At 37.9% G+C, this 16,838-nt stretch overlaps 2 protein-coding genes across 2 annotated transcripts; both read right to left on the bottom strand.

The window, feature by feature from the left end:
* Positions 1 to 795: 795 nt before the first annotated feature.
* LOC146330593 (ladderlectin-like) lies at positions 796 to 3,692 on the bottom strand (the record flags this gene model as incomplete). The annotated part of the gene is made up of 5 exons (XM_084711529.1): positions 796 to 1,088; positions 2,825 to 2,924; positions 3,043 to 3,168; positions 3,393 to 3,484; positions 3,653 to 3,692. Coding segments are annotated over 5 exons (429 nt in total), but the record flags the coding sequence as incomplete, so codon positions are not given.
* Positions 3,693 to 9,370: 5,678 nt separating this feature from the next.
* On the bottom strand, positions 9,371 to 13,139 carry LOC146330592 (ladderlectin-like). Its single transcript, XM_084716173.1, has 5 exons — positions 13,002 to 13,139; positions 12,582 to 12,673; positions 10,618 to 10,743; positions 10,400 to 10,499; positions 9,371 to 9,638 (listed from the first exon to the last, which is right to left on the bottom strand). Exons 1-5 carry the CDS (start codon positions 13,099 to 13,101, stop codon positions 9,568 to 9,570), a joined length of 489 nt encoding a protein of 162 aa, XP_084572299.1. The 5' UTR covers positions 13,102 to 13,139; the 3' UTR covers positions 9,371 to 9,567.
* Positions 13,140 to 16,838: the final 3,699 nt, after the last annotated feature.

Genomic DNA, 16,838 nt, shown 5'->3' with positions numbered 1-16,838 from the left:
GATGTATGTATGTAATTTACTTAATTACACTCCACCACTGGTTACAACTTTCGACTACTGCAAGATGGAAAGCAATGGGCTAACATTGACTATTGATTGACAACATATTGCATTCAAATTCAATTAATTGACTAATCACCAGGCAGAAGAGCCAAAGCTCAGTGTTGTTTCTGTATAGGTCTACTTATTCTTAGATCAGCAGATGGAGCAGGATGGTTGTAGTGGGGTGCCAGATGTGACTGTATGCCAATGGCAAATGGTTTCCATGGTCAGGTAGGAGGGCTCCTTAGCAGAATTTTCCTTAGGGAACCAGTGAGGCTGCATCAAACACGTGGTTAAAAGCAAGTATATCTTCAGTCTTATGCCTGCTCTGTATTTCATCCAAAAAATCTGTCTATTTTTGCCTTTCTGAAATATGATTGTTTCATTGTACTCAGTAACATTATCAAGTTCACGTGGTTAGACTCCATGGTAAATCTCTTAAGTATGACTATTCTTACTCAGCAAATACTTTTCAAAAAAAAACAAAACAAAGTTTAACCACACATGGTCACACATTTTATATGTCTTTATTACTGAAAACCAACCCATCCATCCATTTTCTGTAACCGCTTATTCCCGATGGGTGGCAGGGGGCTGCAGCCTATCCCAGCTGACACTTGGCAAGAGGCAGGGTTCACCCTGGACAAGTCGCCAGTTCCTCGTAGGGCTGACACATAGAGACAGACAACCACTCACGCCCACATTCACACCTACGGGCAATTTAGAGTCACTGATAAACCTAGCATGCACACTTCACAAATTCTCTGTAACCTATTGACAAACTGCTAAATGTTATGCATTGTACAACTCAATTCATATGTCTACTCATGTCTGTAAAAGTTAGCTAGTTTAGTTGACTAACTGTGTTTTTGCACTAGGGTGCAGATTTTAGTTTTTTCAGTTGACTTATTATAATGAATAGATGGTGGAATATATGGAAGCTGATCCATCACGGGGCCCCAGATGTTAATGTTCCTAACAACCAAATGCATTCCTTGAGCAGATGAAGTGATAAGCAGAGCTGCACCGGGTGTTACTCCAGCCACCTGAAATTTGAAAGAAACAAAAACTTTAACTGGGAGAGATCACATGATTGATGAAAAAATAATAAAATAATACTCTCCTAAAATGTATTGTACAAAACATATACAGGCAGAGTTTTATTTTTCAATAGCAATGTCTCTTTTCAGTAGAAAGAAAGTAGTTGCAGTATATTCCGCTGCAGTTCTAGTTCCTACATGAAACTGCTCACAACAAGGTCTGAAGATTATCTTGAGTAAGCAGGTGATGATTTCTGGAACAAGACCCAGCTGTTAGATTTTTCAAATGTATTTTTATGGTGCCATCTAGTTTCATCATACTGGAGAGAGGGCACACATCTCTATGGTCATTATCTCCAAAACTCAGCAACTTACACTTAACTATGTAGATGGATAAATACCACTACAAGTAAGTTGTAATGTTTTATTGTGGAATATTTTGTGTTGTGTAAAACTCATTGACTTGCAAGGTTTCTATATGGCACTTAAAATATAGCTATTGCCATCTTATGGCAACTATATAGCCAGATTATATTGCTGAATTTATTATATTAAAGAAATGGAAATATAAATGTGTAGTTGTCAGTTTATCTACTCTCCATAGCTGTTTCTTTTCTGAGAGCAGTTGTGTGTTTCTTTCAATCATGCCATTGTTATTTGCACTGTTGTTTTCCTAGGTTAGCTTCCTCAGTATAGCTAGTCAGCTAACTTTGTTTCAGTCTTCAGAGGCTGAAAACAACTAAGTTATGGACATGTAGCTCTGGGACAGAGACCCTTTTAAGTGCATGCAGGAGGGGAATAATTGGGTGATGGGAGACTGCACCTCTCACCTCTGTGCATAGACTTGCATATTGGCTGATACCTGGAACCAGTGGTGGACAAAGTACTCAACCCCAGTACTTGAGTCAAAGTATAGATACTCCTGGTCAAACATTACTCAACTACAAGTGAAAGTTGCTCAGTCAAAACTTTACTCAAGTTAAATTACTAGAGTACTTGCTTTTAAAAATACTTCAATATTCAAAAGTACAATTTACAAAGTACATTTTCTAATATTAATACATTGCTCTATTGTTTTCACGATGCATTTACAGGACCTTTCTTTCTGGTGTTAGGGGCAGTATATACATTAATTATGTCCAACATTAAAAACCTATGTGGAATTATTTCTCTTTTTCTAATTATAATAACATCTTGAGATTTAATTTTGTCTTTCTCCTGCCGTCACCATTACCTAGTTTTTGTTGTGAAAGAGGGAGAGCTTGCTTGCGCTTGTTACAGAGCACCTGGATGACATATTTCTGCTTTTACACAATTGCCAGTTAAGAGCGGGTACTGTGATTGGTTTCCTTCTGTGAGGAACATAGCGTGTGGCCAATTGCATTTTAGAAAAGAAAAAAAGCAACAGCTGACTTCAAAGCTGTGCTTAGACTAAAAGTGACGAGTAATGACAACCCTCTTATAAATGTAGTGGAATTAAAAGCACAGTATTTGTCTTTGAAATGTAATGGAGTGAAAGTGATAAGTTTCCAAAAACACAAATACTCAAGTAAAGTACACGTACTCAAAAAATGTGCTTAAGTACAGAACTCAAGTAAATGTACTTTAACTGTACTTGGTACCACATTTTAGGGAGTATCAGATGCATTGTCTGATTTACAGGTAAAATCACTTAGTATAGTTAAGGACCAAGTTGAAGATTAAAACAAATCTTAGTCCCAATAATACTGCAAGCTACTTACTGGTGATTCTTAAATAGAGGCAGGGGTTGCTGCTGGTGGGGTACTGATAATTCCAGTTGGTGTAATAGAAACCTTGACGGTCAATCCACATCCACTGACCCTAAAAGACAAAGAGCAAAGAGCGTAAGGACGTGTCGTCTCAGTCTCTGGACCTCTTTGGACCAGGTCCTGGACTTGACCTGGACTCACTGAGGTGGTGTTACTTGATAAATTCAGACCTGCAGGTTGAAGCCTCCCAGCCAAGCGATGCTCTGACCAGCTGTCCGTGTCATCAGCCGTAGGAAACTGTACTCTTGAGGGTTGGTGGCTGAGGCCAGGTGGGCACCCAGGCTGTTGCAGTGCTCCTGTTGGACAGAAGGATCTATGTGTCATTTCACTCCAAACTGACTTGTCTTTAGCTTCTATGTTACATTCGTTATGTGCATCAATACTAAGTTCTAAAGTAGCCTAACTGAATGAATAACAAAGGGAAAAAGCTGCGACTTCAGCTGTGTTGATCACAGTGTGTCTGAGATGAATGGGGCTGACTGCTAACAACAACAACAGAGAAGAGCTCCAGCAGCAGTACCTCAGCCTTAAACCAGTTCATAGCAGAAGTGCTGAACATGAAGCAGTGAGAGCCGTGACTCAACCAGCCATCTGGACAGAAGTTATAACGAGCTGCAGAGACAGAAGAGAGACACGATTGACTTGTCTTCAACATACAACATATGTCTGAAATACTCTGGAGACTGCAATATTTGGAGAAAGGTGTTTGATTTTCTTTTTTCTTTTTCCCACTGATGAAGGAACATTAAAAAAAGATTAAAACAGTGATGTGGTTCTTACATTCAGGTGCTGCTGCCTCCACAGACGCAGGTGCTGCACAAACACAGAGAAACAATGAACAGCAATATTTTGTCAGTGTGTATATGTGCATGCATACAGACCGGCATGATGGATTTCTTAGTGAAACTGGAAAGGCAGGTGGGACATAATGTTGGAAGAAATTTGATTTGAACATTGAAAAGTAGCCATGTTATAACCCAATGTAATATCCTCTTGCTAGCCAGCTAGCTTGCGAATGAATCATAGCTTAGTGTTGGTAAAAGTTGAATACTGATTGACGTTTGGATGTCAAGATATAAAATGAGTTGGTTCGAATCTATGCTTGCCCATGTCATATTTTTTACAAGAATAAAATGACTGGATTTTGATAAAAAGAAAATAAAGTAGATTTTTTTGTATTATCTGGCATATATTGTTAAATGGATGCACAATATGACTTGGGATGTGATCTAAAAGGGCATTTTTCTTTTAATCTTGACTTTAACAAAGAACAGTTGAGATTAATTACGACTATTTCCATGTGCTGGTAACTTTTTTGTTTTAGTGTGCAGTGATTACTTTGTATGTGAAAGAGCTACAACTCAACAGAAGCCTGGGGAACAGATACCAAATATTGACTAGTTGACAAAACTGCTCAAAAACATCAGCCCTGAACACCTTTACCACTTTTTCACTGAGCTTTGCTATTCAAAGACCCAGACTACTGTCTGTCCAACACACTTTCAAGGGGACACTAACTAGGTACAGCAGCCATCTGTCCCTGTGGAGTGTCCACTGCTGCTTCTGTGGATGAATCACTGTCAGTATCACATGGATGATGGTGTGTGTGTTCTGTCTAAATGGTGTGTGTTGAATCTGACCTGCAGATGCAGCCCAGAGGAGGATGGAGAGGAGCAGGACAGTCTTCATGGTGATGATCAACAGATGGCAGGAGGCTGCTCTGTTCTTTATATAAACACACCTCAAGTTTCTCTGTGGTTTTTTAAAGTGCACACGACGATTTGAACGTGTAGCCTACTGATTTTTGACCCTGCAGCAGACACCACCCCCTTGTTGTGCAGCATGACGTCAGATTTATGATAAGAAAGAATGCTGACAGGCTGTCACTTGGCTGGACCCAGGGCACCCTAGGCAAGATTACAATTGGGTTCAAACTTAGTCTGGGTATAACGTGAATTATTAATAAGCTGCGATCAGTGCATTACTAAAATTAAAGCAGTTGCAACATAACTTTCAGTACCAATTAAATAGTCACCCTACGGTACCCTGAGGAAAGGAAATATTCAAAATAAGATCTTGTCTTCATCTGTCTCCTAGACATAAATGAGGTGAATTTAATAACTAATATGATTGTGAGAAATACAATTTTCCTCTGGGTAAGTGTAAATCATAGAATGTCCTTATACTGGTCAGGGAAAGCAGCTATCATAGCATCATTATTTAGCTTCATTGCTACTTAGCTAGCAAGCTACTACAAATGAAATGTCTACACACAAACTTAATATGAGATGACGTACCTCAATGTGCTTCTTTTTCCTCCTCCTCCTTTTTTCTTTGTTTTCTTCCATGCACACCTGAAATTTAGGACCATTTCATTATTATTTATTCATTTATCAAGGCAGAAAATGAAAAAGGGCATCCACTGGAAAATCTTGATAAAGTTGATAAAGACACTGTTAGTAAGTAAGCTGTAAGTATTTTAAAAAGCTGTTAGATGAATAATTAAAGTTTGGCACGTCCTTACTTCCTTCTCATCCCCGTCATCTGCCTCAATCAAGGAAGTATCTTTTTATCTAAGATAAAACATGCTGTGCCCTACAGGTATGACATAATAAAACCATTTTAATCTTAACCAGGGTTTGAAACCATAAATGTATTACCACTTTCTGTATCAGGTATCATGATCTTCTGATACTGCAGAGAACAGTGTGAATAGGGGAGTGAGAGTGCAGGAAGTGTCTGACATCAATACCAGGTACTGCACACATCCCTGAACCCCAAGTTTAGACCTGGTCAGTGATTTAGTGAGATGGATTTGTCGTTTTGAGGAATAACTGAATGTGCAGCAGGACAGTGTGCAGTATGTTGTCTGCTGAAAGAGACTTTTATTTTTTCACAAATTTTCTTTAGATTTCCCATGGTGTCTTGATATACAGTACATTACTCTGTCAAATTGTACCCACACAATGCTGCCATTACTTCTTATTCTGCAGAAGAGGATTAGCACAACATGAACATGTTCTGAGAGTTCTAACTTTAAAGTAATAAAAAGGGTCAGATTTCAGAGTTAAAAGTCAGTAAAGTCAGGTTTTTTTTTGTTTACAGCTAAAAATGTGAGGAAAGAGACAAAAAATGCAAGAAAAAAGTCAGAAGGAAAAAGTTCAGAGTCAGTCAGAGTTCAGAATTTAAAGTATGAATTCTGAGGAAAAAGTCCAAATTCTTAGAAAAAAGTCAGAGTACAGAGTTTAAAGTCTGAATTCTGAGGATAAAGGCAGAAGTCTGGTCAAATTTTCATGTGAACTATAAATGCTATCATGATCATAGGAAGAAGAATCTGTTACTGAATGAGAACTCTTCATTGCACAGCGTTCACCAAAGATGAATGCACTCTCTAAAATATAATAGTGTAATGATATTTTTACTAGAGTAATACGACATATAGTAACAAGGCACTGTTGTATTGGGGCCTGATGCATTAATGATGTGTATGCACAAAATCCACGCATACATAAATAAAGAGTTAAAAAGAATGTGTGTACCTCATGTAGACTTTGGAGCAGCCACACATACTGCTGGGACTGCTGTGTTATTATTTTTGGAGTCTACATATTGCTGTGTAAAATGCCACATTTATAATAATAATAATAATAATAATAATAATAATAATAATAATAATAATGATAATAATAATAATAATAATAATAACTTTATTTATATTGCACTTTTAAAAACAGAGTTTACAAAGTGCTTTGACAGACAAAGTAAAAGAGCACAAGAGCAGGATACCATGGAAAAATAACAACAGAGGGCCAAACAGGAGTTAACTAAGGTTGAAATAAAACAAGACACAAGCAAAGACACTAAAACATAGAAACACAATAAAACACAGTAAAAGACATAAGAACAGTAAAACTAGAAAAACATGACACTAAGAATAAGTTAAAATGAAGAGGGCAGAGAATACAGAGACATAACATGATGTTGTCAAATCAATATAAATAATAAAGGAATGGAATAAGACAACACCATGTAATGTCAGTATAAATAAGTGCAAATAAAAGATTAAAATTAAATACATAAAAAAAGATTGAAGTGAAGTGATTTAAAAGATGTTACTGAATCTGCAAGCCTTATCTCCTCGGGCAGGTCGTTCCAAAGTCGAGGGGCCCTGATGGAGAAAAGTCCTGTCATTTATAGACTTAGGTGATTTATAAGCAGTGGTGGACAAAGTACTGAACCCCAGTACTTGAGTCAAAGTATAGATACTCCTGGTCAAATATTACTCAACTACAAGTGAAAGTTGCTCAGTCAAAATTTTACTTGAGTTAAAGTACAATAGTTCTTGCTTTTAAAAATACTTAAGTATTCAAAAATACAAATTACAAAGTACATTTTCTAATATCAATACATGCTGTATTGTTTTCATGATGTATTTACAGAAGCTTGTAACTCTCTGAAACCATCTAATGATGCACTGATGCTTGTAGAACCACTCTGCTACACAAAGTCTATAGAAACACCTATAAAAACTTCAGCATAGAAATACAATCAAAAACAAAAAGGACAGCTGTTGTCATTTTCTGATGTAACTGTATTAAAATCACATCATAAAATTAGATTGAAGATAACTGTAAGGATTTCTCCAAGTCTGTTAAATAACTGAGATTTCTTTCTGTCTTCAGAGGCAGTATATATACATGAATTATGTGGTATTTTTCACCCCGATAAAAACAATCCAACTTTAAAAGCTACCTGGAAAAATGAATAATCATAATAACATCTTGAGATTTAATTTTGTCTTTCTCCTGCCGTCACCATTACCACTTTTTGTTTGAATGACAGAGGCAGAGCTTGTTACAGAGCACCTGGATGTATTTCCACTTTTACATCAGTCCCATTTGAGAGGAGCTACTGTGATTGGTTTCCTTCTGTAAGGAACACAGCATGTGACCAACTGCATTTTAGAAAAGAAAAAACAGCAACAGCTGACTTCAAAGCTCAGTCGAAAAGTAACAACAACCTTCCTACAAATGTAGTGGAGTCAAACATACAATATTTCTCTTTGAAATGTAGTGGAGTGAAAGTAATAGGTTTCCAAAAAAAAAAACAAATACTCAAGTAAAGTACAGATACTCAAAAAATGTACTTAAGTACAGTACTCAAGTAAATGTACTTCATTACTGTCCACCACTGTTTATAAGTGATGAAAGCTATTATTCTTTTTCTTTTCATTAGAGACATTATTAACCTTTTATAACTGTAATTACTGCACACATTATATTTATTTTTATTACTTAAGTTATTGTGTAAATTTGTGTTTCTTATTTAGCAGTACAGTAGGTATATTATTTATATTTAAGTAGTAATATTTTTACATCATCATTGAGTTACTTTAAATTATCATTTCATTGTCATTTAAAGTACCTTGTATATTGTTTCATTTGTATGTTCATGTGCAGTGTTTAAGTGGCGTATTCCCTCGGATGAGTTAATTGGTTCAAACCTGCCCTTGTTTTTGTAGGGTCTTTTATTATGCTGTTTGTTAGCTTGTCACTGGCAATGGCTAACACAGCTAATGCTAACTCTCCAAACTTTGTACTGCTTTTACAGTCAAGATCAGGAAGCATAAACAAAGAAAGACACATCTTTGAGTGAAGGGAACCTTTTCATCATGAATTGCGAACCACTTTCTGATTAATATGAGCTCTTTAAATGATTGGAATATTGTGTAGTACTGTGATGATAGTTTATGAATTAATGGTTTGGGTGTATAAATAGCCAAAGCTGTGTGAAATGATTGCTGTTCTGGAGCTGTGGGAGAACCTCGCTAATGCAACACAATCAGTGAAACTTGACCTCCTCTTTGCTGTTCCTTGGCATCATGATGATTGGTGCAGGGGGCACAAGTATCAATATGCACTGATTATGGGAATCCATGTATGTCTGTGACTGTGTGTACAAAATGAGGCTCATGTACTTCCACTGTTCCACAATGACTGAGATTTGTCAAACACAATCAGGCACACAAACAGCTTTACAAGTCTGAGGAAAATAAGGTATATGCATATTTCTGTCGTTGCCCTGATACAGTTTTAGTCATAAAACTACAGAGTTTTATGCTTCCAGCCACTGAATCAGACTGTGTGTATTGCTTTGTACGGAGTACAGTGCAGGAGAAGGGGCAATTCCAAATTTTGAGAGGAAAAATGAAAGGGAAAAAAATGTTATTTACCTTACTGTGGAAGAAGAGATCGGAAATCTTTAAACTCTTTTTTCCATCTCTAACCTTTATCATTTCAGCAGCCAGTAGCTTGTCCAAGACTATTTTTAATCTATGTCATTTATCGTACCACTGATAGCACTAAAACCATGGCTCACAGCATTACTTCAGTCATTACTTTCCTTTGTAATGACTCTAGTTACTCTTCAGCCAGACATCAACAAGCACTTTTCAACCTAAATACATCAATGAAAGTCACACATTGTTCTGTTCTTCAACTCTTTTTATGGAAAAGAAGCCTCAGGTCACAGTCACAAACAAAAAAGCTTTTACACACAAGTTACAGAACATTTCATCATTTAACCCTTTACACAGAATACACAATGGAAAACTGTAATTCATTAAGATGCACAACAAAGCTCATGAGTTGGCTCTAAACAGCTGGTCCATCCCGAGGCCCCAGATGTTTCGGATGTTAACAGCCGAACGCGTTCTTGGAGCAGATGAAGCGCTGAGAGGAGCCACACTGGGTGTTACTCCATCCATCTGAAATTTGATTTAAAAAGGAAAAAAACATTAACACTGATTCATTATTTTAAGTAACCAGTGATACACCATTGTGTTCACTGCAACAGCAGATAGTAAATCAGCAGTCAGACCAATTAAAGTGCACAAATGTATGACTCTGCTCCTGAAGTACCCTGAAGTCAGTAGTGTGTCTCCATCCACATATATCACAAATTTTAACTAAATTTAGAGTAAATCAGCAAAAGAAAACACAAATAAATGCTTGTTTCCAACCACTATGATGTGATTTTTAGAAGTTGGTTCATGGAAATAAGCAGTTGGTGGCACCAGTTCTCTAGTCAGAAAGCCACTATGCCATTGCAGAAGAGGAGGGTGCAACAAGATGACAGAATTAAAAGAGTAATTAAAACAGCATGTGAGCAATGTGAGGAAACGAGCCATGAGGAGCCTGTTGGAGTGGAAACAACTGATCAGATATGTGAGTTAAATGTTCACTACGCCAAAAGTGACTCAAAAAAAAGTAAACATCTTTTTAAAAAAAAAGGCAAAAACTATCTTAAGTATCATAAAAATGTTTTGGTCCAAATTGATAATTTTTTATATATGTTAAATCTCAAAATTATATATATATACATGTATCTTTATCTGAGCTAACACTTTAGCTAAGGGTCTAGATGTGTTTTCTTCACATTATATTCCCTGTGAGACAATAAAGAGGTAAAAGTAGATCAAAGTTCAGTTGACGTAGCTCTGCACTCAAAGCAAACAGGAGGACTTACTGTTGGAGTTTAAGTAGAGGCAGGGGTAGCTGCTGACGGAGGAGGAGGAGTGAAAGTTGGTGTAATAGAAACCTTGACGGTCAATCCACATCCAGCGACCCTGAGAGACAAAGAGCAAAGAGTGTAAGGACGTGTCGTCTCAGTCTCTGGACCTCTCTGGACCAGGACCTGGACTTGACCTGGACTCACTGAGGTGGTGTTACTTGATAAATTCAGACCTGCAGGTTGAAGCCTCCCAGCCAAGCGATGCTCTGACCAGCTGTCTGTGTCATCTGCTGCAGGAAGCCATACTCTTGGGGATTGGTGGCCGAGGCCAGGTGGGCACCCAGGCTGTTGCAGTGCTCCTGTTGGACAGAGGAAGCAGAGAGGGATGTTTGTGTCATTTCATGTCTTCATTTTCTTCCTCCAAATGGACTTGTCTTTAGCTTCTATATAGTTTAAAGCTCAACAGAATGACTGCCCTGCTGAGAGATACCATCACAACAACATGTTGTGTTCATCATGTGCATCATGCTAAGTTATACAGTAGCCTCACAATAGGCGCCATGTATAGGGAGGAAATGGGTTTTATGTGCCCCCCAGAAGTTAAAGATGGGGCTGCAATGCCTCCTGAATCCTGACACAAAACAGAAAAAAATGCAGTTGTAAAACTGGCATAGACTAATATATTCCATTGATGATTGAGAGGACCACAAATAAAGTCGTGGCATATGCTATATTATTCTTAATATTTAATTTACATGATTTAATTTCAAACACTTCTGACCATTATGGCAGTTAGTACATTAAATTATGGCTTTACCATCTAAATGAGACTAACACAACACAATTTATGCCTTCAACTTTGTATGGAAATTCATTAAAGATTATTATTATTATTATTATTATTATTATTATTATTATTATTATTATTATTATTACATAAAGAAGATGTAAAGTTTGTGTTGTGCCATCTGTTCTAAGGTTCAGAGAGCAGTTGAGCAGAAATAAATCTCAAACAAAACTCCAACATAAAGGCCAAACCGTGCCATAACACTGGATTCAAACTTTATCTGAAACCCTTCTGGGTGAAATATTGGCAAATATGGCAACATATGATGGATTTACCTTCAACAGTTGGCTGAGGTGAAATGTGCCTGTCACTGAATTAATACACCAAAATCCGAATCCATCCAAAATCTCACACCAAGTGAGTGAGCACTTTTTGAGAGTTTTACTTTCTAAGTTTGAGTGATCTCTGACTTTATTTTGCTGAATATATCTGACAGTGTCAGCCTTCAGCTGGAGTCGCAGTCGCAGCCTCTGAATGTGAACAAAATATGGAATCATTATGCCTCTGCCCCCCGAAGGTGCAAGGCTGGAGGCATACTGTTCTCCAGTTGTCCGACTGTAAGTGAGACCGTGCGTCCGTCCGTCACAGATTTTTGTTTGCGCGATAACTTTTGAACAGGTGGACGGATTTGCACCAAATCTTGTGTGCTAAGACTCTATAACAGGTACATGAACTGATTACATTTTGGAGACCAACGCTTTCGAGATGACTGCAAAATGGCAGCCTGACAGACCTGTCTCTAAAAACACACTTATGCCAATAACTTGGTCAATTTTAAAGCTTTTTTATATTTGACTTTGATATAGTTTTGAATAAGTATGTTGGATACTATTAGGTAATAAAGGTAATAGCTCTTTCCTTGCAATCTTTTCTCATGAACTGTATACTGTATTAATAGAGCCATAATTCTCAAACTCCTGTTCACAGTTGTATGAAACTGTTGCAGGCGGAGGCATCAGAATCGACACTTTAGTGTTGACTTCTACCTGTTTTCATTTTATTTAGCCTCAGCTAAATAGTATGTCTTTGAAAACACCAAATGAAGCTGCATGCGCTGTGCGCAGTTTATATTTTGTTCACTGTAATGATGATGAATGTTGAAATGGCGTTCTTCTGCCTCAATAATTATTAATACCACCAGATAATACACTAAAGCGATCACATGTGGAAGCCACATTATTCTTTCTTACATATAGTTTTTCCTGAAATATAACCAAAGTAGTTTCATGGTAGCAGAAACGATACCGTTGTTGCATTTCCCATGATAGTGCGCTTCTGTTTCTGGGATAGAAAATGTTTTTGGAAAAATATGATCACAGTCATAACATAGAAGAGTTCCAGCAGCAGTACCTCAGCACTGTACCAGTTCATTGCAGAAGTGCTGAACATGAAGCAGCGAGAGCCGTAGCTGAACCAGCCGCTTGGACAGAAGTTATAACGAGCTGCAGAGACACAAGACAGACAAGACTGACTTGACTTCACCAGAGAAGAGAGAAATACACTGATAATAGATCTGTTCTAATCTCACATTTTACAGCACAAACAGCTGTTCTAATGAAGTCAACATCTGTCTGTAATGTAGATGATTTACTCTAGAGAAGAGTTAGCAGGGGAGTCAAAACTAGGCAGGTTGTAGTTAATAACCTGACATGTATGTCATGCTTAAATTTAACTTTTGGACATTCTACAGACATTTGTGATGTTTGATTTTCTTTTTCTCACTGATGAAGTAACATAAAGGAAAAATGAAAACAGTGATGTGGTTCTTACATTCAGGTGCTGCTGCCTCCTCAGACACAGGTGCTGCACAAACACAGAAAAAACAGTCACAATGAATAGTAATATTATACATGAGGTTAAGTCTTCTCATTGTGTTCAGATTGTTGTTTCAGTCTTTTCAGCGTTTGACATTAAGTACTCCATAGTTCTCAGTCTTTTCACAGGTTTTCATTAACTATTTTATCACATGAATAATGTGTGTAGAAGAAAAACTTCTTGAAATTATTTACATGCCAACAGCAATTAATAAATCAAATGCTGTGAAAAAAAATGGTATCTGTGGCTGTCACAGACCATCCAATAACGTCAATCAGCCCAAAAAAATGACCAGATGACTACATGAAACCTGCCTACCTACACACACTCTGCAAGTGCACTCATTGTGTATGACTGGAGTTTTCCAGAAGACAGATATATTGCTAAAGCTGTAGTGAGCTAGTTGCACGAGAATGGCAGAGAAAGTGCAGCCAAAATTTCCCACTACTAAGATGCTAGCTTGATAGCTGTGAGTACTAACCTCCTTTAGAGGTTTTCTAAGCATGACCAACTGGGAGGAGACCCTGTGTTGGACCAAGACCAATTTGCCCTTGGAAAGTCTTAGGTAGGATCCCCTTGGAGAGCGTTGCTGAGGGGAGGGATGTCTAAAATACACTGCCTAGTCTGTTGCCATCACAAGCAAACCCAAGAAAAATATAGGCTAAAGCCGACTTTGCGTCTAAGGACTTGAACAAATGTACTTCCTGCTTATGAAACTGGATTTGTGTTTGGTTTTCTTGCATTGCAGAGAATGGACTGAATGTTCATGTGCTGAAGATTTGTTAAACTCTAAAATACCACCCCAAACAGAACAGACTGAGAAAGCAAGCACTGAAAAGACACTATAAATATGGTGATTAATCTGTAATTAAATTTAGCTTTCCAGGATTCAAACCATCTCCTCTTAATGCAGAGGCCTTGATTGAAGGTAATTGTTTTAGGTTATATCATTCCTTCCCATCAATACTGACACGTGTAACTTTGTCACATCTGAAGGATCATGGTGGAATAAATAAGGTCTAAAGTCTGTTAAATATTCCTCTAAGTCTGCAGAAGATTATCTAACACAAATACCTCAAACCAGGAAACAGGGCACTTACTTGCTTATGTTTTTGTTGTGCAACCCTCTGTTGTATAATGAAATGAAAATGGGTAGAAGTCAACACTAAAGCGTCGATGCTGATGCCTCCGCCTGCAACAGTTTCATACAACTGTGACTTTTTGTGTTCCCTACACCTGATTGAAACCATTGATTCATTATAAATCCTATTTGCAAGTGTCTCAGGAGTTTGAGAATTATGGCTCTATTGATACAGTACACAGTTAATGAGAAAAGATTGCAAGGAAAGAGCTATTACCTTTATTACCTGATAGTATCCAACAGAGTTATTCAAAAATATATCAAAGTCAAATATAAAAAATTTACCAAGTTATTGTGTTTTTAGAGACAGGTCTGTCAGGCGGCCATTTTGCGGCCATCTCAAAAGCGTTGGTCTCCAAAATTTAATCAGTTCATGTACCTGTTATAGAGTCTTAGCACACAAGATTTGGTGCAAATCTGTCCACCCGTTCAAAAGTTTTCGCGTTAACAAAAATCTGTGATGGACGCACGGACTCGCGTACGGCCGGACAACTGGAGAACAGTATGCCTCCGGCCCGGCACCTTCGGCAGGCGGAGGCATAATTACTCTAATAATCATAATTTATATAACTTAACTTCAATAACTTAATCATGAGGGACTTACATGAAGTTTACAGCCATTTATGAATATGTTTACGTAAGAGTTGCAGTGAGTTTAGTGGAGCCGGCATATACTGATAACTGGCTGCTGGTAATGGTACTGTTCCTACAGTAACTGGGATTATTGCTTACTGTAATGGCTTTATTCCCATATTTTGGTGGAAATGTACCCACTGTATCAGTCTCCTGAGGATGTGATTTGGCTATTTAATGATAGTCAATTCATTCTTTCAAAGGTTTGGTGATATTTAATAAAAACTTCTTGGTTACAGTTCGAGAATTATCAGAGAGATAAATCCACCTCACAACCACTATAGACTTTTGCACTTTTGAGCAACAGATGCTGATTGGTCGGTCACGTTGAGACAAACATGATAGTGACAGAGTGTTTTTTGATGTGTACAAGAATGATTGTAGGAGCCTTTTTAATCTTTAAACAGTAACTTAACACAAACTCAACTGGTTCAAGCTGTAATATTTCCTGCAAGTCAGCACTGGATTCTACATTAGGAGTCTGTTCACACAGATATTGGCTAATGAAAATAACACTGAAAATATTAAACATTAATAGCCTAATTAGGCCCAAATATTTTTTTAATAACTTGACACACCAGACAGTTTGTTACCCCGGCTCTGCAGCCCACTCTTCACCACATCACTCACTCTCTGTGGTACTATACTACGGCCAACTTGCTTGGCTGTCAAGCTCTGTCTTGTTGATTTGGCTAAACCAGTGTTTCTCAATCCTGGTCCTCAGGACCAGTGTCCTGCGTGTTTTAGATGGTTCAGTGATTGTCCAGTGCACATTTTACATTTGTTTATCAGCAGCAAAATCACAGGTTTGAAATTATAATCTACTCTTCTGTTCTCTCCACAAAGATGGTTCTATTCATCTTTTCTATTCATCCTTTATATTCACACACCTCAATGTGTCTTTGTGAGATTCGTGTGATCGCACCAAACTTCCTTTTGAGACTAGAGTACTCAGGCTACAAGTCGATGCATCTAAGCATGGACTAGGAGCAGTCCTGCTCCAAGACGGGAAGCCCATCGGCTACGCATCCAAATCCCTAACAGACAGCGAAGTCAACTATGCTCAGAGTGAAAAAGAGCTGTATGCCATTCTGTTTGGATGTAAACGTTTCCATCAGTACGTTTATGGCCGCCATGTGACCGTGGAAAGTGACCATAAGCCACTTGAGTCCATCATGTGAAAACCACTTGCAGCTGCGCCTCCAAGGCTGCAGAGGATGATACTTCAACTTCAGAGGTATGATTTCACCATCATCCACAGACCGGGCAAGGATATTCCTGTAGTGGACACCCTCTCCAGGAAATCACTGCCTGACCAGGACGACAGCCTCAGAGAAGACATGGACATGCAGGTACATACAGTGAACAACAGCTTGACTGTTAGTGACACTAAACTAAAAGTGATCAGAACAGAGACTGAAAAAGACACACAACTAATGCTACTGTGCAAAACAATCAAAGACGGATGGTCAAATGAGAGGAGAATTACACAATTACACAATTATATTCATACATGTGCTCGGGCTGATGACTCGGGCTACTACACTCAAAGAACTTGATGAAGTTGTAGTGAGAGCTACAGTGGTGTTCTCCAGTCCAGCCAGTGATGAAAATTTTGAAAAACATTTTCAAAACCTTCAAGCACTTCTCACTTCAACTGCACAGCCAGTCATTAATGACACTGACATAACAGAGGAAGACTATGTGGTAAGTTATCCTGTTGGGAATTCAAAATTTAAAATTAGACAATTTAGTTTTTCTGTGTTGAATTGTGGATCATTTAGGTTTTTCATAGATGTTGAATGGACTATTCGTTGTTTGGGTTAGGGTGAAATATTGACATTGCAAGCCATGCAGTCAACATATACACAATTGCATGGAGCACAGAAACATGATGTTCTAAGGAATGACTGGTGTTGTCTCCAAATACCACAATACATGGACAAATGAAACACGTGACATGAATATAATTGTGTCTCTCACAGGTTGAATCGAGCCCAACACCATTTAATGAGCAT

Source organism: Lutjanus erythropterus, chromosome 3 (assembly GCF_056507025.1).
Source record: "Lutjanus erythropterus isolate fLutEry1 chromosome 3, fLutEry1.hap2, whole genome shotgun sequence".
Classification (NCBI taxonomy): domain Eukaryota; kingdom Metazoa; phylum Chordata; class Actinopteri; order Lutjaniformes; family Lutjanidae; genus Lutjanus; species Lutjanus erythropterus.
Note: the sequence above shows the minus strand (reverse complement) of the source record. Positions and strands in the feature narration are given on the sequence as shown.